The sequence below is a fragment of the Monopterus albus genome, unplaced genomic scaffold (genome assembly GCF_001952655.1).
Source record: "Monopterus albus unplaced genomic scaffold, M_albus_1.0 scaffold258.1, whole genome shotgun sequence".
NCBI classification, from domain to species: Eukaryota; Metazoa; Chordata; class Actinopteri; order Synbranchiformes; family Synbranchidae; genus Monopterus; species Monopterus albus.
The window spans coordinates 835,475-852,408 of NW_018128138.1; the positions used below are offsets into that span (position 1 = coordinate 835,475).

At 40.0% G+C, this 16,934-nt stretch overlaps 1 protein-coding gene across 2 annotated transcripts in view; it reads right to left on the reverse strand.

Moving 5' to 3' along the window:
* Positions 1-879: 879 nt before the first annotated feature.
* The window catches only part of mkxa (mohawk homeobox a), a 30,182-nt gene continuing 14,127 nt past the window's right edge, over positions 880-16,934 (reverse strand). Inside the window, exons 5-8 of one of the 2 annotated variants that reach the window (XM_020621384.1) lie at positions 15,828-15,919; positions 15,554-15,734; positions 3,481-3,514; positions 880-3,348 (exon numbers count right to left, since the gene is read on the reverse strand). In XM_020621384.1, coding sequence (XP_020477040.1) covers positions 3,135-3,348; positions 3,481-3,514; positions 15,554-15,734; positions 15,828-15,919 — 521 coding nt within the window. In that variant the 3' untranslated portion in view covers positions 880-3,134. Of the gene's footprint in view, positions 3,349-3,480; positions 3,515-15,553; positions 15,920-16,934 lie in introns of both variants that reach the window. The other variant, XM_020621383.1, reaches the window with a different exon arrangement.

The following is a 16,934-nucleotide window of genomic DNA, read 5'->3' on the forward strand; positions in this document are numbered from 1 at the left end:
AAATCGCACTGATGATTCACATGTTTAAATTTGGCATGTTTTTACACCAGATGCCCTTCCTGATGCAACCCTCTCTATTTATCCGGGCTTGGGACCGGCACAGAAGTCACTGGCTTACAACCCCTGTGGCTGGATTTAATGATATGCAGCTCATAAATTTCATCCCAATTTCATCAAGCAGCTGTTTCCAGGAAGAAAAGCTCTAATAAAGCTGCCCATTAATAAACAGCAGATAAAGTTAGTGACTAGCTAGTAACCTTGGTGGAGCATTTAGTAGCTCCAGAGCAGGATATTTTGGGGACAAAAACATAGCAAAAATAATGAATGTTGTACTTAACATTAGTTAACAATAAAACATGGGAAAGGCTTAAGGTAATGCCCCTAAAACAATAACACTGACTTTACCCTGCTCTGCTCTGGGACTCTCCAGTGGTGGCCCAATCTCATTCTTGCTTCAGTGCTGGTGGTTCAGTTTGAGCACTCTACTACTATCTTTCTTATTATATTATTAGTGTATTTGCTTGTTTAACCCCCTCAATATGTTTTGTGCTGTAATTTGTAAAAAAGCTGGAAGGAACAGGAAAAAAATGCACTGTCCAACTGAAACAAGCAAGAAGAAGAATAAAAACATTAGTTAAGTAAAGACAAACAACTAATGCTGATATCTAGTGGTTAAATGAAAAATGCCACATTTTACTAGCACAATTGCATTTTAAAGGAAAACATTAATTCAGTGCACAGCTTCTTTTGTTGACCCCACATAACCACAAAAAATCAGTTAAAGCAAATATATAAAACGGCAAATGCTTATGAAGGTGATCATTAACAAATGAGCAAATGCATGATGGATTTCATTTCATTCAGAGGTTTATTCATTGCTTTGACCAAGTAACAATTATTTAAAAAAAAAAAAACTTTACATGAGAGAAACAATACAAGGACATATGCATTTGGTCATTGGATTGAAAATCCGGTCTCTATCAAAATAAACAAACAAAAGATATTCGAAATTTATATAACTTAACAATAAAAAAGTGACTATGGTCACCACCTTCTTTGTTTTTACAAAGTGTGTAATAATAATTTAAAGGCTGTAATACATACTGTTACCTTCTATTTGTCAACATGGTTGTGAAAGCAATGTTTGTGCTGAAGAAACACTTGTACAGTGCCAAAGTCTTGGCTGTAGACACACTTTCATTAGTACTCATAGTGCCATTGTTGAGGAATGAACAACAGAGGTTGCTTTGTTGTCTCTGAAGCCACCATCTCTTGTTGTGTCTTCTCAGAATGCAACTATCATGTGAGGTGTGTGGTCGCGAGTGGTCCAGAGGTTCAGGGGTGCAATTAGAAACACAAAGAGCAGCCCCGATTAATTTCATTATACTTCCATAGGCACGCTAATAGGAATTTTATGGGTTTTTCCTTCCTTTCCCTTATGTCTCATCACATTTACATGTATATAAAATCACATCCATCTATAAGTTCTCAGTGAAGGCTTTGTGTGTATTTTTAAGGTTCTTGGTTTAAATCTGATTGAAAGCCAAGAATTTTAAATGCAGCTCTTCAACAATTTGCACATTCAAGGTCAAAAAAGAATTTTGTGCAGCTTTAGTCCTGCCCAAAAGTCCTTGACTTTTCAGTCTGGGTTGTAAAAGAAAAAAACAAACTAACAAATAAAAACTGCACAATTCATAAAAGAGTGAAGATTGTGACACACATAAACAGTACCTTAAAGATATACATCAAGTGAAAAATCGGAAAAGAGTCAACTTTAGTTTCTCCTGCATTTCTCCCGGTTTGTGAGCTTCATCATCAGTTGCTACAAACATTTACACTATATGCACCATACATTAGTACTTTCTATAAAAGATTCTTTTCACTGGATGACAACAGAAGAGTTTAATGTGGTATGGTTAAGTGAAACCAAGTACAAAGTTTTGATCAAAAACAAAATGACCACATATATAAAAGCTGACAGTAACACATACTTTAAACACTTGCTAGGACACCAAAGAGATAATACTGAAATGTTTTCTTTTTAAGACAAACAAAAAAAGCAAGAGAAAGTCAGACTTTTAAGTCTATCCTCTGGCTTCTTGTAAACAACAATTTGAATGTAATGCTAAACAGCTGAGATGGCTGGCAGAGCTGGTGATGGCATCGCTTTTTTTTCATTCATGCCAGACTATTGTGTTCTGAGCACAAATGTGAAAAAGCAACACTGTCCATGTAAAACATTGATAACATGAAGCAAAAACATCCCTTTTAGGTCATGGCATCCTTCTGTTAGAACAAATACAGTACTGAACACTTACAGCATGCCTGTGGCTGTAGAACTGAGTCACTCCGCACATGTGTGTGCGTTGAACGTGACTTCATTTAAGTCCAGCTGAGCATTGTGCATGTTTCAGCAAATAAAAGCTATGATAAGAAAGGAGTCCTTCGCTGATTAACCAAACCCAAGGCCAAGATGTGGACAAGGTGGAGAATGTTGGCTGCTTATCAAACTGCTGTTAGAGTGATCTACATATCCTGCAGTTAGTGTTGGCCTGCCAGAAATGAGAAGCTGGCTGAGACACAACAGTTTTCAGTTTACAGTCCAAATGAAGACTCCAGTCTAAACACGAGTGATGCCTTCAGAGAATCAATGCTAGGCATTTTCTGAGAGCATGCATCTGTGTGTGCTATTCGAGTTCATCTGCGCATCGGCCAGTGATCTCATTCAGTCCATAAGGCACGGGATGTGACTCTAAAGTTATTAAAATATTCCTTCACAAATTCCAAAGAGGCACCTCAGTATCTGTACTTTGCATTGACCACAATTGAGGAGTTATTTGTCTAAACAATGAAGGCACTTTGGCAAAAAGATCTTTTAGGGACATATGATAGACTCTTGTCTGTCACACATTAACCCAGCAAAGAATTGATGGGCCTCTTTTGCACTTTTTTAAAACACCAACCAAAAAGATGATTCTTTTCAAGTTCCACACAACTTTGCATCAAACACCCTGATTCCTTATACAACAGTCCTTTTTTGTTTCGTTGAAGTTTATACGGACTCTGGTGAGTTTGCTTAAAAAAGGAATGATTGCTGGTTTGCAAAGAGAGACAGGAGGATGATGTTAATATTGCTAATATTTCTGCACTAGCGGCACTTTAACGGTCTTGATCTCTGATATATGGGAGGACTTCTGAATGATGCAGCTGGTGGTCCCTGACACAGTGTCCTTCCCCTGCGCCAAGTTAGTCAAAGCCATGGCAGCATTGATCTCCTTCCAGTATGTCTCATCTTTGCCCTTCACCTTTTCCTTCTCCTTCTGTGCAGCTCCAACACCGCTGCTACCACTGATGATCAGAGGAACATGCATGCAAAAGAGAGAGAGAGAGAGAGCAGGGGGATAGAGGTCAAGTTCAGCTTGTAATCAATGAAAAGATATGATATGATCTGGGCTGCAGGGTAGGGGAAAGTCCACTCACTTGTCACATTTACTTGATCCATAGTCTGTGGTATCTGAATGCACAAGAAGGAAAAAAATGAAGGTTAATTTGAGTTCTCTTTTGTCAGTGAGTGTTTATTGAAATCTAGCTCATAAGGTGTATGGTTCATGCTTTTGTGTAGGGGACCTATACTATGTATACGCCATGCTGTGTGCAAACATGTTCTGTTTTCTCTCTATTTTCGGATGCTGGACAAAAAAAAGAACCTTCCAAAAGAAACCATCCAGAAACAAGGCCACTAATATGCTCAAGTTAAAGAATGTTTCTTATGACTCATAAACTCCATTATTGAATATTTTGTTCAAAAACAAATGGGCCCCCAGCCAACAACATTGAGCTGTCTGAGGAAAATGACTGTGTTTAAAGATCTGAGTAGGAATGAAAGGCAGCAAGTGAGTCGGAGAGAAAAAGCCAGATACCTACCTTCTTTTTTCACTTCAAATGGGAACAATATCTATCTCATATGTAAAACATTAGCAGGGAACACCAAATTCATTAAACTATAAAACCAAACTTCTCTTCATTACACCCAAGTGTGTTTATTTCAGCATGCTGAGAGAGAAAAACCATGTGCATGTCGGAATGTATGTGTGCTTTCACTTGTTTGTACTGTGCCTGTTTTCTGTCTTAGGTCAAGCTTTAGGTACGTTTTGCCCAGCAGTGAATATGATGACACAGGCTTGGCGTTTCATGAGGCATTAAAGGAAAACTGAGAATTTGAATTTCCTAGCCGTGCACCCTCCAGACCCTTTCTTTAAGTTACCTAAACACACAGCTAAGGGCCTAAAGGCTCACAGCCTTTAGGAAGTTCATTCTTGGTCAGGTATAGATGACTTGCAGACTTAAGAATGCTCAAAAGAGGGTGAACTCTCAAAGTTTCATTCAGTTGTAAGGTGAAGAGTTCATCCATCACCACATTCCCAGACGTCCCACCACGAGAACAGTGCCCAGGGACGCCCGGTCTCCTGCATCCATAATGCAACATTTTCTAATAAAGCTAATGTTTAAACCTGAGCTGCCTTCCTCAGTCGGTGTTCCTGTATTAGAGCTGCACCAACACTGACAGCATTTAACTCATTTAATTCAAACTGAGACGCTTGTATGTATGTTTTATTTAGTTTTTTCTTTTACCCTACTGTTATGTGTTCTACATGTTATTTTTTGTCTTTTGCTAGTGTTATTCTCTGTGCAGCACTTTGGTCAGCTGATGTTGTTTTTAAATGTGCTTTTAAATGCACTTGACTTGAGCCTTCTCTCTAATAAAAAAAAAAACTACACCGTTCATTTTCACTAGGATTTTATTCCCACAGTTGTTAGAAGGTGCTAGAAAAGGTTCCACAAGAACATTGTATTTGGGCTTTAGCATCATCGCGGACATGCACAGAGATCGAGAGCCAGAACTCCTCCAGCATTGGAGAAAGCACACACAAGATTTCACCATTCTGTTTTATCACCTCTAATCTTGCCAACACCCTCCACAGAAATTCCGACGATCCGGATTCAGGGTCCAGGCTTTTGCCAGCTGCCATAAAGATCTAATTATTCACAATGCCTCGCTCTGTTCCGCCCTTGTTTTCCAAAAATATTCCAACGTAGCGTGACCCATGCTGACAGCACTGTGTTTACAAGGTCCCAAGCTAATGTGGGCCTGATTATGAAATTGCCTGTCATTTTCCCATTTGTTTTGTAACAGGTATTCCACAGAGAGACAGTCTTCCCTCTCCACAGTTGCCTTCTGTTGATAGTTCTTAGACAGAAGTGAGGAATGTTTGTGAATGTGTGAGAGCGAGATGAGGACATGATAACCCTGACGAACAAACCACAGGATGAGATTTTAGGTTTTAGTGTGCCAGAGCATTCCATCAACATCTTCACATTTTTGTCTGGCCGCAATGCCCTGCTGTCCTATCACCTTGTTCTTGGTCCATATCAGCAAGTCGCTTTTTCTTTATTGGTATTCCTCTGGTCTCTCATCCTCACTCATTCCCCTCTTTCTGCAGCGACTGTAACAACAGGTACTCCAGACCGACCAGGCCAAAACAACAAAACCATTTACAGTATATTACTGAACTCTTTTTCACCACCTATTTATTATTCTCTTTATAAGCCATTTCTCAGTTGTTTTTAGACTTAATTGTGAATATCAGGTAGATACATGAGGAGTGCGAAGACATTCTGTCCGCACTCTATCAGTTTATTCTTGATTGTTACCAGAGCTCCAAAGCAGCTTGGTCCTGATTAAAAATATGCACCATTCTCCATAATCACAGTAGTGTAATTACAGGCCTGTTTTATTGTTTTCATGTGTTGTTTTTGTTCCCTCGAGATATATTGACTCAGTGTTTACTGCTGCAGTGCCCGATATATAGACTGTTTGGTCACAGCAGAAAAAAAGGTCAATCACAGCAGCATCAAAGACAAACAGCATACAGAAGAAAATGTCTGTCTGCATGTTGTTAGTCTTTCCATCCGCAGCTTTAAGTCTTTCCAGCACATGTGAAGCAGCCACTGTCCAGATGCTGCTTTCAGGACAAACAAAACAGTTTTTCCAAGGCGTCTAGCATGTGCAGACGGTGTGGATGCAAAGCTGACCCAAGCCACCCTCACCTCAGAGACCTTCCCTGCCCTGAAGTACCCTGGACCCCATAATCTGGAACTACACCACTGCACACCAAAACTCTCTTTCCCAATCCCTGATCTTAAAACATTAAAAAAAAGTGCCAAAAAAAATCACAAAGGATATTTCATTATTTTCTCATTCTTCTGAGTTTTTTTTTGTTTGTTTGTTTTTTTACTTCACTGTTTTGCTACTGAAACCCCTGTCCCAAGAGTTTGCTGTTGCTTTTGGGCTATGCTGATGGGGGGGTGGGGTTCATGGAGCGACAAAGGGGAAAGAAATCTAAGATGTCTGATGGTTTCTGGCATTGTTCTGGAAGTCCAAAAACATCGCCACAGGGTAATGGACAGAGAATAAAAACAGAAAAAAAACATGACAAACTTTAATAAAACTTGGTGAAAATACGCAGGGGCTGACAAATTAGAGAGGGAATAAGGTTACACCTGTTAAGATGGCTGGGGAGGAGAGTGGTTGACTAGATCATCATTACCATCTGGTGCTGTTGTTAGCAACATATGACAATAAACAAGGCAGGCCACGTTACACAAACCAAGGGCTGGGCTGAATTAGGCAGACAAATAAACACACACTAACATGATTTATATGAGTTTTATGTTTCAGATTTGTCGGTGGTGGTTTGATCCAAAGTGAGCATCAAATAATTCATTAAATAACTGAGCCATGGAGTACCATCTAATTATTTAACAGCTAATAAAGCAACTGGGTTTAACTAATAAAAGAAGACTTTTAAGAAAGCGATATGAAAAAGCTGTATATCACTGTGTGGATGAAACGAGTTTACTTTGACAGGAATGCAGAGATAATTCTACCACTGAATGAAGACTGAGAATTGGACACACAAACACAAAATTCTAAACTCAGTTGTTTAAGTAAGGAAATGAACTAAGCTGGTTTTGTCTTAAGCACCAGATGAGAACCAGAGTGGCTCTGTAAGACTTGACAATCTGCTTGCCGCTGACCTGTGCAACCGCAGTACAGGTCAGGATGAGAACACATCATCATGTCATTATGCAGCCTCTCTGATGCCTCTGCCAGACCGACAAGGTCTGGGGATGAGTCAGGAGTTACTGTCAACACAGATGAGTCATAGCACTGCACTAAACATAAAGTGTATCACAGTTAAGCGACGTCAGTGTCACTATGTTTTCTGGATGTAAAGGCACATTTAAATTATTGAATGTGAAAATATGTGACTGCATGCATGAGATACTTTTACCCAAGTGTTTTTGCTTCCAGCCAAAGGAGAAATGATGACTGCTTCAGGTGATCTATGGCACTGTCACTTTGATTTGACACCAACCCAAGCCACAGTCTTGCTTTTGGGCTTCCAAATTGATGTTTAACATATTTCTCTAATGAGCTGTGCTTTTTGTAACATCAAGAAGGGTCTGTAAATGAGGTTAAAGATGCCTTGGCATTCCACTGGCCTACCTTCTGCCAACATAACGTTTATATTACTCCTCTCAGTCTTTTTCTCTGTCTCTACAGATGGTGAATAAGTCTAATGCTCCAAAGGACCAAACTGTCCATTCCAAACAGTCAGCCAAAGACATCATACGGCGCATAGTAAATTTAAAGTCCTCTCTCACAACACTCTCATCACTTAAATATGTATTGAATAATTAGCTCTTGCACGATTAATTTCAATATACAAACAGTGACACAGCTAGGCAGATACTGAGCTACTGTCCAAAATTTACTCTCTCGTCCATTGCAGTTCTTTTTCTGTGTTGTTTTTTTCCATGTCTGCCCAGCAGATGACACACTGGTGTGGCTGCGGTCGGGGCAGATAACCAAGATTCAGCAATGAGGATTGCCTCGTCTCCTCTCGCTAGATTAAGAAATAATGACAGTATTTCAGAGGTTTAAATGCTGCCAGGTTGTCATTGTGTTTATGAGTGCCAGTAAACAGAGTATAATCAGAGCCCCCGTAAATCAGCCAAAATGAGAAAAGCGTCTCGACGAAGATGTAAATATGCTGTCATGGATGATTGTGTGTCTTCTTTATTTGTGGGCGTGGGTGTGTGTGTGGACTACCACGATGTCACGACAAACAGAAAAAGGAACTAACTGCATCATCATGAGTAACGATCAGGGGTTGGGATTTGTTCAGACAGAAAGACCATCACCAAAACATGGAAAATAAGGCAATGACAATATATGAGGGTCCGACAACTCATACATCTAATGTCATGACAACAGGGACGCGTCGCTGATGATGAACGGGTGTGTCTGTTTTCACTGCTTTAATACAACATCTACAAAACAGACATCACTGGGGATGAAGAGCAGCAGCCAAGACACACATTAGGGGAAAAAAGCAGAAACCACAAGTAAACCTTATTTGAATTTTAAGTGTTTTCACATACCCAAAAATATCCTTTTTTGGATGCCAAATGATATGTTTGTGCTGCACTAACTGCCTCATTATGTTGCAGTTGTTCACAGTGGTAGGCTGAACTGTGCTCTCACACTCTTGGGGATTTCTGTATATGTGCGTGTCCTATGTCCCCACTAGGTTACACCTCTGCTTTCTCATTAAAGCCTCACTATTTGCTCGCCTCCATCCCATGGGAACACACTGGAAGCCCACTGTTCTAGACATGGGCCAGTTTTGAAAATGGAAACAATTTGTGTTTCTTACAGAGCAGGGGAGTGCGGCTCGGTTTCCCTGACTAGGCAGGCAGCTGTGCTTTCTGAATCTAATGAGCTGCTTGTGTGTGTCAAAAAGCTCTGGCATGCCGACAATTTAAAAACACTGGTTGTCTGTTAGCACTTCTCCACAGGATGACAGCTAGATGAACGGCTAGTCCTCTCTGTTTGCCTCGCCCCCAGCCTCTGTTTAGTGGTCGGAAGCCAATATTCCAGCCTCCAATGACAGAGGTTTACCATCAGGGATTTTTTTTCTTCTTAACTCTCTCTGTCTTTTTTATCCACCTTTCCATTCGCATGGAGCGGCACCATAGCTTAATGCCAGGATTATATCTCACCTCTGCCAACTCCTAGTTGTTCCCACCAATTGTCCAGACACACCCTGAGGGACACTGCACAGCCTTCACAAGAGCCTCCGCATTGTGGAGACAGAGTGCAGAAAATGAGTATGTTTCTCTATGATAGTCACATAGTTATATTATCTTGTGTGTCGTGAAGCCCACATGGACTTACATGAAGGTTGAAATATCACTGCAGTGTTTATAAAATAAATGTAATAAATTTATTTCCAGTCCCAAGCTTAATATGGTCTGAAAAACGTTCCCTTCCTAATACCCATATTTTTTATAATCAGAATAATGCAATCAGAAAAACTCATTAATTATTGACAATTTGCTAAAAAGTGTAGCCCTTACATCATCATACAATGAGCAACAAATCACACAACATATTTTTGTCCTCAGAAAGACTTGTGAGACCTGTTGGTTTCTTCTTGTGGTTTCTGCTTTACATAAGGCTTTATATTGTAGTTATTATACATGAAACAACTTCTTGATACTTATGCCATACCTCAATATCCTCTTTCCATATGGAACAGCTCTTATTTTGATATGTTCGGTAAACATACACTAACCAGGGTGGTAGCATCTGTGCACGTGCTCAGGAGTGTGTGCTCTTTAATAACAATATAAAAATACTATTACATGCTGTGATAAAAATCATATTCAAATGCCAGGTATCCACTCTGTCTCATAATGTGGGGGCTACAGTGGGTACACCAACACAGTAGTACTATACTGTCATAGCCCACGCTCATTTTAAATACAAGTCTAAGCTGACTTTAAAGGGTCGGTTGACTAAAATTTCATGAGAGCTTTTCATCATACCTCTTGTGATATAGACCCATGAAGACAGTTTACTTCTGTCACCCACAACAATGGAAGTGGCTGGTATTGCTTTGACTTGCCATTTCAGGGCATTTCACATAATGTTTCACATAATGTTTCATAAAAAGATGCAGTATTTACTAAAGCTACATTTTTGTGTTGCTTCTTCAAATACAAAAATAAACAACTGAAAGGCCTTGTCTGTAAAACAAAGCTACCATAAGCCATGGTTTTCTCCTGTGTTACTTTGTAAAATCTCAGATTTAAGACAGTTTGCTTTTGAATAAACCCAAATACTTTTAATTTAGCTTATTTAATTTTTATTTACTGTCTTTATTTAGCCAACATTTCTACAGAGCACCATAGCCTGACTTCTTTTTTATTGTACCTGAGAATTACTTCGTACTGTATAGGTGTATAGGTTCACTTAAAACCCTGCTATTGCTGTTAGTTCATATATCTTTTAGGTTATTCCTTTTGTTAGCCTATTAAAATGTTTTAAAAGCCATTTTTCAATGCTCTTAGGAACAGAAATAAATTCTCATCATATCCCTTTCAATGGTAGAAAAGGCAGATATTACACACAAAACCTCTCTACTAGAGGTACATGTTACATTCACTATGGTTTAATTGTTGTCCTGCTCCTAAAACAGCCCCTGAAAAAAGTGAGGCCTGAATGATTCACCTCACTCTGGCAGATTTTCCTCACCTTCCTGCCTTTGTGAGAAAAACTTTCAAGAGCACACTTACGCAGACACATTTCTTCCAACCTCTCTCTGAGATCCTTAGTCTCTGCCACCAGGCTGTCTTTCATCTCCCAACAGACCACTGCTTGAGAAACTGGTCTGCATGGAACAAACTCCTCCCTCTCCTATTCTAACCACTTAGACAATGATTCCTATCGCCCAACCTGAACACAGTGAGTTTGGCAAAAACTGACACCTCCTCTCTCTGCTTTTCTTTTCAACTACCAAACTGTGGAAAAAGAAAAGAAATGCAGAGTCCTCATCCATCACTGTCTGGGACTGACTCAGTCACAGAGCAGCCCCTTGTCAAGCATTATCTTTCCTGTTACTCTGTGGCCTACAGTAAATTACGCCAATTCTCAAAGGTCAGCAAATGTGACATCATAGTCTTAAATCAGACAAACAGCCACTATCCCTCAATAACCCTGCAGCATAAATAATAACACCTGGGTTTCTCTTTGGAGCAGAAAAAAAATCTAGTTAAGTGGTCTATATCTTGTTTATCAAAAATATAAAAACAGCCACAATATTAATCATATTTTATCATCTACCTTTCTACCTCAAGAAACATTCTTTTTCTCTCCACATTAAGATGGTCTTTCTTTCACTGATCTGATTGTCTTAACAGCCATTAATCTTTCCAGGACTCAGTAACTGTCTGGCACTTGCCGTGACCTCATTTGAAAGGTTATTAGGATCTTAGCAGCTCCTGGCAAACCCGAGTTCAGTTTTCACTGAACAGGTTTCTAAGAAATCTCCACTACAAGTCAAACATTTGGACACACTTTCTGAATGAATCAAGTGTGGCTACGGGAAAGGAAATAACACCAAACCAAACTTATCATATCAAAAAGATTGAAAACTGTGGTCATAAAGACAAATTAGAGATTATTTTTAGACAAATCAACAGCCTCCCCACTCTACTGTAGCCTCTGAATGTTTCTTTTCATAGAGACCAATGTACAGTATTCCTCATTTTCCACCATTTTAACAAAGATTCAAACAAAACTGAATCTTTTGAAAAAGATGAATTCACTTTAAAGCACAGATCAACGTAATCATCACTGAGCCGTGGGCGTCCATGACCCTGTCGCTGGTTCACTGTTTGTTCCTTAGACCACTGTTCGCAGGTACTAACCACTGCAGACTGGGAACACCTAACAGGACCTGTAGTGTGGGAGATGCTCTGGCCCACTTGTCATCACAGTTTGGCCCTTGTCAGAGTCACTCAGATCCTTATGCTTGCCCTTTTTTCTGCTTCCAACACATCAACTTCAAGTACTGAATGTTCACTTGCTGCCTAATATACCCCACCCACTGACAGGTGCCATTGCAACAGGATAGTCGATGTTATTCGCCTCACCTCTCAGTGGTCATAATGTTATGCCTGACTGATGTATACTGTTATTACAAGCATGTTACAATGCCATTTAACTAGAACCGCACTGCCTAATTATGGCCACAGAGCTGCCTACATAGCTGTAGACTCTTAGGGTTCTATTTTCCTGAAATAGGGTGAGGCGCTAAACTTGCATCTAAACTCCAGGCGCAAGGCCAACATGGACATGTTCAACATTGTTTTGCAATGTTGGTGACCACAGATGCAGCACACTTTTCTGTGCAGCCAGGTGTTACTGGATGCATTGCTGAGCAGGCAGAGGAATACATGGTGAGCAGGTGGAGCCAGGGCTGGCTTTAATTATGTCCAATCAAACCAGCTCCTCTCATCTGCTTTAAAGAGCAGGACGGAAACCTGACTGACTCAAGTCACTGATGTCAGGGCATGGAAACATATGAGAGGAAAGATTCTTTCTTGTGTCTTCTTTGGCCTGTTATGTACTCCATTCATAAAGTGTGAGCGAAACTATTTATGTAGAAGTACTGCACATAAACGTCTGGTTTATCAGAAAATTTTATTCTCTTTAATAGATTCACTTTTGAAAGAGGTACATAAAAATCAGACTTGTTGGTGGTCACTAAGTTGCTTTCAGCTCTCTGGACTTTTCCACATCAGTAGAACCACTGGCAAGCATTCAACATCATGCTACTATATTCAGCTGTAGCTAGAGTCCATAAAGGAGTGTACCTGAGAAAATGTGCCTCCGTCAACCTCGTGTAAAATGTCTGCCCAAGATTTCTCCATCCCTGTCCGCAGACATGTTGCAAGTCATTTGGTGTATCACAATCTCTATGATATCAAACGGGATGAAATCTGGTATGGAAGAAGAGAAATATTCAGCCAGATTCCTGCTATTTAATATACTATTAGAAGGCAATTTGGCATGAAACCCCTGGCATGTGTAATGGAATTCTCCTGCTCCTTGTGTTCAATGAAATTCCCCACAGGCTTTGGACTGTTGTTGTGTGCATGTGGGTGTTTGCACTGGATGTATGTGTGCCAGTGCTTGTATGAGGCCTGTGAATGGTACATGTGTGTGTGTTTGAGTCCCTTCAAGCAAACAGAAGTTTAGTTTTTTACTGGGGTAAATCTACACTCTCCATCTCCTGCCATGTCTGACTGCTCTCTAAAGTCACAGATAACACAGTGGGTTTAGGCTGCATGCACAGCAGCCAACTGGCCCATTAATGAACCTTTAGCCAGTAGTGTGATGGCTGCCAATCGCAATTGTTTTAAAGGCAGGAATTCAGAAAAACAAGTGCAATGAGACGCTGTTTGTGCTCTTTCTTTCAGGTTCAAATTCTTTTTCTCCCTACAGTTTGAAAAAACATTTGGTCACTGTCAAATAACTAGTAGAAACATCCATGGTGCTTAAATTTGATTTATTACTTTTCATCTGTATACCTGACATAAGTACAGATTTATGTGAAAACTGCTACTCAGGGAAGCATTTTTCTCTTTTTATAGAAACACAATAAAACAATTTGTAAAAGAAGAATGTATTCACTACAAAAATATCTGGAAAATGCAGCCCATAATAGAAAAACACTACAGAGGCAACGATACAAACCCGAGCTTAACATGATTTCTCTTTGCCTTCCTCTTTCATTCGTTCTGTCTGCAGTGGCAAGATCAGATGTGGGATTAAAATTTCATTTTCTTAACTTTTCTTTGTTTTGTTTCCTCAGCCGGTTGATCGGATTGAAGAACCTCTGCTGGTTTTCAAACCCATGAGTCAACACTGCCTGAGAGAATTTTCCACTTGATTCAAAAGCTTCCCTTACATGTCAAAGTGTTAACACTTATGTAAAGTTGCCAGACCCAGAGAAATCCAAGAAGGAGTCAGTGCCACGAAATTATATTAATCACAGAGATAAAATAGTCCCTCCCTATTCAAAACAGCAGGGCAGCCAGGTGAATTCAGCTATTTGGGATTTCTCTTATTAAAGTTTGCTAGAAAGGGAGTTACAAGTCTCAATTGACCTTTCCACTTCTATCTTAGCAGGTGCTTCACTATGAAAAAGCCTGATGTTTGTTCAGATCACTGGGTTTTAAGTATTTTGGTCAGGAGGACTGTAACCATCACAGTTGATGCATTTCATACAAACCCCAAACACACAACCTTCCTTCATTCTTCACTAATATGAAGCACATTTGTCCATAAGAGCTTTGTGTGAAACATGATAAAGCCTGCTCTTCCCCTCACAAAGCCCCCTGTCCTCTATTACTCCATCACCTACACCTTCAAATCCACTCCCCCTGGGCCCTGTCCATGCTCAACAGAAAGTGAAAACATTGCTATCAGTTATGAAATCTGTCTGAACAATGGCCCAGTGTTCTCATCTGAAGACAGACCTGACCTCGATTGTTCATACTTGAGACAAGCTGTGAGTTGACACATACTTTGTAGCCTTTGTAACATGTATCATTTTGTGATTTACCTTTAGAGGAGAGTCTAATTTTGTATTAATTTTGTATTTTGTATTAAACAAACAGACACAGTTCTGTATGACTCTCTTTTTTTTTAAAGCTAAGGAAAAATGAACATTAAAAAAAGAAATGCATGTTTTTACATATCACATACATATACAGTCTGCCAGCACACAAACACAACCCATTCTTCTCATCCCTGCTCTCTCAGCAGGACGTCATAGCATGATCAAAGGCATGCCAAACAGTAGTCTGAAAGTGAACATGTTCCACATGGCCTTGTTGTGTCTGGCCTGTTAAGGCCTGGTCAGAGGAGCTGGCTGGTTGAATTCCTTTTCTGCTCAGTGGCTAAGTGATAACAAGTGTGTGTATGTGACTGTATGTGAGTGTGTGAAATGGCAATACATGAGTTCCAGTGCTGTGTGTGTGCCTTTGTTTTACTTACATTATGGGGACCTAAACCTGTTAACACACACACTGTGGGGTACTTGGCCATCTTTGTGGACTGAATTCAGGAAATCACTGACTTTTAGGGTGGCAACAAGGTTAGGGTGAGGTTAAGGTGAGAGTCAGGGTTATGGTTAGGTGAGTAGTGGTTATGGTTAAGGTTAGGATAGGTCTACAGGAAATGAATGTAAGTCAATGTAAAGTCCTCACAAGGAATGAAAACACAGTGTGTGTGTTTTACATACACTATGGTTTTGCTTTAATCTAACAAAGCATTTTTAAGACTGAGGGCCCTCTTAACAGCATCTCAGTTTCAGAAGTCATAAAAAAAATTTAGCAGCACAAACCCCATATTTAATGAAAGTAGGGAGGTAGGATAAAGCTGTAATGGGCAGCAGATGTGTAATACAAAGAGAGGGAGGAAGACAGGCAGAGAGGCAGACAGTTGGAAACAATGTAGGAATTAAAACAAAATGTGCAGATGGAGGGGATAGAAAAAGAACAAAAGTAAAAGATGTTGTATGTGCGACAGAGACTCTTGAAGGGAAAGAATGCAAAAAATGTGGCTCCTTACCAGCCCGATAAACAAAGTTTGCCTCAGCTTCAGACGAGGATGGCGAGAGCAGCTCGTCGTCATATTCATTGGAGCTGAAGGAGCCAGAGTGGTTCCTCTTGCGAGCGTCCATAACAGCATTGGCCACCATGACGTGCCGCAGCGAATCATTCAGGTAGCGGTGCAACAGGCTGCTCTTGTACTTGGGCGGAGACACATAGTCGTCAGACAGTGAGGCGGCTTTGGCAGCTGAACGCAGCCCCACACCCATACCCATACCCATGGCCATGCTCACCATGGGGGAGCCCTCCTTCTTGATGACACTTGGGTACATGGGCTTGTTGAGCTCCTCTGGGCTGCCGTGTGTCCTCTGAGGATTGTCCCCGTCTACACCATCAAGAGGAAAAATTAGAAAAGTTCAGACTGTTAGATTCTTTTCCCTAAGAAACTGTGCAAATATAATATATCTTCTAAAGCAAATGGTGTCTTTCCTCATAATTTAGTTCATTCACACTTTCTCAAATTCTCTTTCATACTTTTTCCTCTTTTTATTCTTCTGTACCTTTTTTCTTCACCTGTTACTAAAACATGTTTAGACCATATACACTTTTATATACTGTATGTGAGTGATTGTTTGTGCACTTTATAAAATGTCCATAAATGTGTATACTAAATGAAAAATTAAAAACAACAAGATGTATTTTTACACATTTGATTTCAATCTCCTCCTACAGTTTTAGTGCTACTGAAACTATTTATTTGTGCAATTTTTTTTGTTGATTGTGTTATGACTTTTCTTATTGGTAGTTGCTATACTTAAATCATTAAAAAATGTTCCTATAAACATCCATTCAATTTACATGTCAGCACCTGTATACGGTGCAAATTTTATTCATGCTCATTTACTTGAGCAAATGTGTCTCTAGTTTAAATAACTTTCTAAATTACATTCTCATCTCCAGTCAATCAGGTTATCCTAAGCAATTCTCAAATCTAAATACCAAGGCAAGGAGATTTTACCTTGGCACTCCTGCCCTTCTGTTGGCATTGCCTCAAGAGCCCTGTGGGCCAGCCAAAACTTAGGACACATTACCGAACAATAATGGATGGTAGTCGGTTTCCTCTCCATCAAAAGCACATTGCCTCTCTATTCCCCTGGAGAAATAGATAATTCCCAGTGTGCTCTGCAGCTGAAGAGATTGAGTTAAAGCATGGCGTCCCTACCTGATGAAAGGAACGGGGGAAAGATAAAACAAGGCACTGAAATACCAGATGTCCTCTGGCAGGAGGGAAATCAGGGATACGTTCACCAGATACAATCCCTGCCAAGACTATCATTTTGTAATTTGGACAGGTTGGATATTTGATTCAGCCAAATTAAAATGAAACCTCCCACATATTA